Consider the following 5,278-nt stretch of genomic DNA (forward strand, 5'->3'; position numbering starts at 1 on the left):
GCTGGAGGAGGGAGAGCTGGAGGAGGCAGAGCTGGAGGAGGCAGAGCTGGAGGAGGGCGGCCAGAAGGCCCAGCTCTCGCCAGGAGGCGCGGCACAGGGCGTGCGTGCAGCTCAGGGCCGCAGGGACGCTGCTGCTGCGCAGGACGCGGGGGTGGCTAAGAGAGAAGGCCCTGAGACTCCATGCACAGGGAGAAACTTCTTTTCCTTTTCCTGCTACTGTATCTACCTGCACGAGATGATGATGACTACGTAACTACGATGATGACTACGTAACTATGGTCAAGACTGTTTCACGATGTATGTAAATCGAACGGGCATACTGTACACCCTCAACTTATATGGAGAGAGGTGTCAATTCATTCTCGACAAAACTGAAAAAAATATAAAGTCAACCTGTGCATACACGCCTGAGTATCTGTGGCCCCCTTAGCTCGAGGTGTCCGGCCCGCAGGGCCCTATGTCACGCCAGCAGGGCACACCTGCACCTGCTGCACCTCCCCAGAGCTCCGCGCAGGCCGCTGGGCGGGGCGGCCGGGGGCGCACGCACCGTCCCTCTCCGAGGCATTGGCGGAGTGGATGCTGTCAGACAGGTCCGGGACGTTGAGCAGCGTGGCCCGCTCGTCTCTCTGCACCACCATTTTCAACTTGCCTTTCGACCTTTCTATCAACGTCTTTGCATCCGTCAGCGACATGTTTTCTGTCACGGTCCCATTTATCTGCAGCAGAAAAGTAACTATAAGTTGAAAGTAAATGACACAAATGTAAACGTTAATTAACTTATGTCTGACGTGAACAAGAATATCTAAACTGCTTCCTGCCTTACTGCAAGAACCAAAACACCCCCCTTCACGCTTTCTTGAATTATCAGAGTCCTCCTCCTGCCTGAAATAAAATCTCTACTACACAGCTGCTAGTCAGAAACCCAAATTAGCATCCCCAGCCCCTCCCTAAAGCCTGCCACATTCCATCACTCAGAAGCGAGCTAACGAAACAAACACTTCAATGCTGTCCAGAGCAGTTATCTAAACCGCCTGTAGTATATGAGTGACACATTCACAGCGATCAGTTTTCTTGGGGGCTCTGTGCCTGAAGGACGGCATGAGCGTTGACACGTGAGAATGAACAGCGGCCGCCGATCCAGTCCCCCAAACACGGGTTTTTAATGCTTTTTGGCAAAACCGCTTCAAACGTGAGAGGAGCGACATGACCAGAACCTGCTGTCCACCTCGGCTCGTCCGAGGGGAAGGACGCGACCGTACCTTCAGCACGACGTCGCCTTCCTGAATGTTCCCGTCTCTTGCCGCCAAGCTGTCTTGTGAAATTTCCTTTACGAATATGTGGCTGGCCAGTCGAAGGCCGTACTCTGAAACGACACGGTGACACGTCTTCAGTGTGCAATCCTGGGACGCGGACGTCCAAAAGCATAAGACTGTCGTCGCGTGAAAGGTGAGTGAGCACAGCCAACAAGAAGAAACGGCTCTTGGTCACATGACAGGGGTGCGGCCCAGGAGGAGGAGCGACCCGTGAGTCCCCACCTTCCTGTAGGAGGGACCCTGGAGAGGAGACCATGCGGCCTGACATGTCACTTCTTAGAACACGTGAGCAACACTATTCCAGAAGCTAATGCGCCGGGCCCTGGGGAGGCACTTGGGAGGCTGCCGACTGCTGTCCTGGGCCCGCTGTCCTGGGCCCGGGGCAGACGCGCCTCGTCCCGCCCCTCCTCGGGGCAGAACGCAGCTGCCCCGCACTGGCTGGGGCACAGGCCGCGAGCCTTGCGGGTCCCTCCCTTCCGACAGCCACCAGAGACTGAGGCCGGGGCGGCCAGGGCCGGCGCTGCCGGGGACCCGGGGGCCCAGGGGCCATGCCGGGCCCGGGAAGCTGCAGCGTCTCTAAACTGTGACGACGGCGGCACAGTGTCCGCAGCGAGGCGGCTGGCCCTGGGGCGTCGGGGGAGCGAGAGGCGTTTGCGTGCTGCTGCGTTTAAACAAAACGCAAACGCGAACACCAGGAAGGAAGCAGAGCTGTTTAACGGAGTCGCGCGGAGCCGGCGGCAGCTCCCGAAGGCCCCGCAGTCGCATGGGCTCAGGCGACGTGCAGCGCGGTCCGGGCGGGGACGGCAGCGGTGTGGAAGAGCAGCGGGGACGCCTTTTCGGGGACCTGGCCAGACCCGCGCTCCAGAGACAGCTGCCGCGTCCGAGGACACGGCGTCCGTTCGGGATGAGAAAGCACAAAGGACCGACAACGACACGAACCCCCCTGAGCCGCCCCTTCCCAGCCCGGTATCCGGCACGCTCGGGAGCGCGCGGCGCCTGTGCGCCAGCAACTCCCAGGCAGGAGGCCAGCAGGCGTGACCACGGCGATGCCCAGCGTGACGAAGAGGTCGGAAAGGGGCAGGGGAGGACTGTGTGCCTAGCTGGGGTCGAAGAAGCCTTCCCTGAGGAAGAAACACAACAGCTGAGACCTCGCCTCAGAAATACCCAAGTGGGGATCTGAAAACCTGAGGGGTGAGGTGCGTGTGCGCATGCGTGCTTGTGCTGCGCGTGTGCTGCATGTGTGTGTGCTATGCGTGTGCTGCACGTGTGTGCGCGTGCACGTGTGTGTGTGCTGTGTGCGCGTGCGCTGGGGAGGTGGTAGAGACAGACGGTCAAAAGCGAACGTGGCAGAAGACACGGAGGAGAGGCCCGGCAGGCCTGCTGAGGTCGGGCGTGGGGGTGGCTGGGACGGAAGGGACCGAGGGGTGAAGGAATGTGACACGGAGCATTGCAGAGGGGCCTCTGCCGCTCTGACAGTGGAATGAAACACGGCGTTTCGCCCCGGAGAGGCTGTGACGCCGCTCGCTGGCGTAATTTGTATTTGGCTGCTCTAACCCCAACGAGAGTTCCGAAACCCGTCTGCTACGACAAACGATTCGAGAGAAACCAGATGGTTTCTGCAGGCTGTCGTAACCGGATGTGACACACAGCAACGGGACACGACAAGGAAGACGGCAAAAGGCAACAAAAGCGAAGACGAGACGCGGCGGCCAGGCTGCTTCTCACTGAAATGACGACGACGAACGGGCGGTGGACAGTACCTTCGTTTTTGCGGGATTTCACCAGGGTGACTTTGGTGGGCTTGGCGGGCTGGCTGGAGGCCACGGACCGCCGGTCCGACCGCGGGGACAGACTCCTGTCTCTGCTGGCGCTTCTGTCCCTCGCCCAGCTCTTCTCGCTCCTGCGCTGGGCCACGCCGGCGCGGCCCCCGCGGGGCTCGTGGACGTCCTCGTCGTAACTGTCCTCCTCGTTCTCAGACGCTGGCTCCGGGTCCGGACGGCTCACTGGTATCTGCACTTTCTTCTTCCTCCGGATGGTCTACGAACGAAAAACATTAAAAAATAAGCTGACTGATTTTCATACAGGTGCCTTTGGTTTTCATTAGGAGAAAGGAAAATCCCGAGCCAGAGAGACGTGACACACGATCCCAAGTTTAAAGACTCTTCCTCCTGTGTGTTCTGCTCTCCGGATCAACAGATCTGGTTAAGAACCAACTCCGGGGCAGCAGGCCCCATAAACTCCTTACTTTAACTCGTAAAGGTCTTTTAGGTGTGACGATCACGCGCTTAAAGGAAAACCGGCAAGTGTTGGTTTGTGTATAAAAACTGGGGTACTCTAACATCGGAACTGTGCTGTGGTTTCCACAAAACCCGAGCAGGCGCGCGAGCCCAACGCGACAGCGCATCAGCACCCGGCCCCCAGTCGCCCCGTCGGCCCCCCGCCACATGGCGGCTTCCGGTTTGGTTTCTCCCGCCCGCGCGTAGCTTCCCATCCAGGCGGAAACGCCTTCCCCCGGCTACCTCGCCCGCTGGCGCTGGGAACTGGTGGTTTCTGGCCCGTCCTTCCTTCCCTTCCTGCGGTTCCGGTCCGCACGCGCGGCCTCTGATGAAGCGGCCTCTGTGCCCGGTCTGCGCTTGGCCGCCCCGCACGAGTGCACACGGGGTCTCTTCGGAGACGCCAGGTCTTCCAGGGCGCCTCCCTCTCCTCGCCTGCACTCTGACCCCGGCACCTACCGAAACTTTCAAGGGCCCCCCGACTCCCGACGCCTCCATCCTCCGTTCCCAGCGCACTCCACGCCTTCCTCCCAAGTCTGCAGGACGCGGCACGTTGCGATGTTTTAAATGACTCCGCTTGACCCTCAAACATCTGCCGCGACAAATGCCCGTCCTGTCTCATCCTCACCCTCAGGCTGCGTTTGCACACGCCGCTGACCGGGTTCCCCGCAATTTGCTTCGCCGGACGGCATTCTTTTGTCTGCCTGGCGGGCCTTTCTCTCACATGTTGTCACCTCTCTGCGAACTGTGCTAACACAGGCATTCGACACGCCTGCCTGTCCGCGGTCCCGATCGCTCGGCCTGACGCACGGCGGTCAGCGCCACATCCCCCGCCTGTGCCCTTCGCGTTTCTGCGTCTCACTCACTGGCTCTTCCTCCCGCCTGGTCCCGAAGGCCAAGCTGAGCGAGACCCCGGGATGACCGCTCTCTTCTCGCTGCCCGCCTCCAAGGCCTTCCTTCGTCAGGGACCAGCCCAAGGCACCACGACGTGGACATCTCCATGTCGACCTCCAGCCTGCGCTCTGCCTACTAAGCGACCCGTTAACCTTCCCCCACCCCTCGGTCTGGCTGCGCTCTCGTCCCCACCCTGTGGCCGAGCTTGCTCGGGGACCGCTCCACACTCAGGGCCGCGGCTTTCATCACTCCCGAGGGACTGGAGAGGCCCCTGGGAGAGGCCGACGTGGAGGATGAGGGGGAGCGAGCGGCAGCACTGGACAGGACGCACGGCCCCCGCCGCAGGCGTCGAGACAAGCTCATGCGCAGCATGAGCCCCACGGCCGAAGCCCTGAGCAGGTCCCGCGGCGGTGCCGGTGCCGGTCCCGGCCCCCCGCATCTCCGCGTGCTGCGGGAGGAGCGAGCTCTGTTAGTGCTTTCATCTCCCACCCCTCCCCAGAGGGCCGGCTCGGGACTCGACCGTGCCGACTACCCACTCCTCTCCGCCTCGGACGACGGACTGGCTCACGGCTGTGACGGGGCGCCCAGCGGCCCCACCCAGATTCAGCCCCTGGAGGAGAGGGTCCCTGCCGTGCGGTAGCTGAGCCTAACGCCCACAGGGCTCTTGGTTTCGGGGGGTGGGGGGTGGGCGGAGATGCTGTGAATGAGCCACCAGCACAGCGTGAGGGCGCAGGGAAGAGGACAGACGAGGTCTCCAGGGCGGGGAGGGGGTGCCCGGTCCTCCAGAACCGCACGGAG

At 61.6% G+C, this 5,278-nt stretch overlaps 1 protein-coding gene across 1 annotated transcript in view; it reads right to left on the minus strand.

The window, feature by feature from the left end:
* TJP1 (tight junction protein 1) overlaps window positions 1-5,278 on the minus strand; it is a 58,449-nt gene that overhangs the window by 38,734 nt on the left and 14,437 nt on the right. The window contains 3 exon segments of the mRNA XM_025043524.1: window positions 548-716; window positions 1,260-1,363; window positions 3,074-3,350. Coding sequence (XP_024899292.1) covers window positions 548-716; window positions 1,260-1,363; window positions 3,074-3,350 — 550 coding nt within the window.

The sequence above is a fragment of the Pteropus alecto genome, unplaced genomic scaffold, assembly GCF_000325575.1.
Source record: "Pteropus alecto unplaced genomic scaffold, ASM32557v1 scaffold102, whole genome shotgun sequence".
Classification (NCBI taxonomy): domain Eukaryota; kingdom Metazoa; phylum Chordata; class Mammalia; order Chiroptera; family Pteropodidae; genus Pteropus; species Pteropus alecto.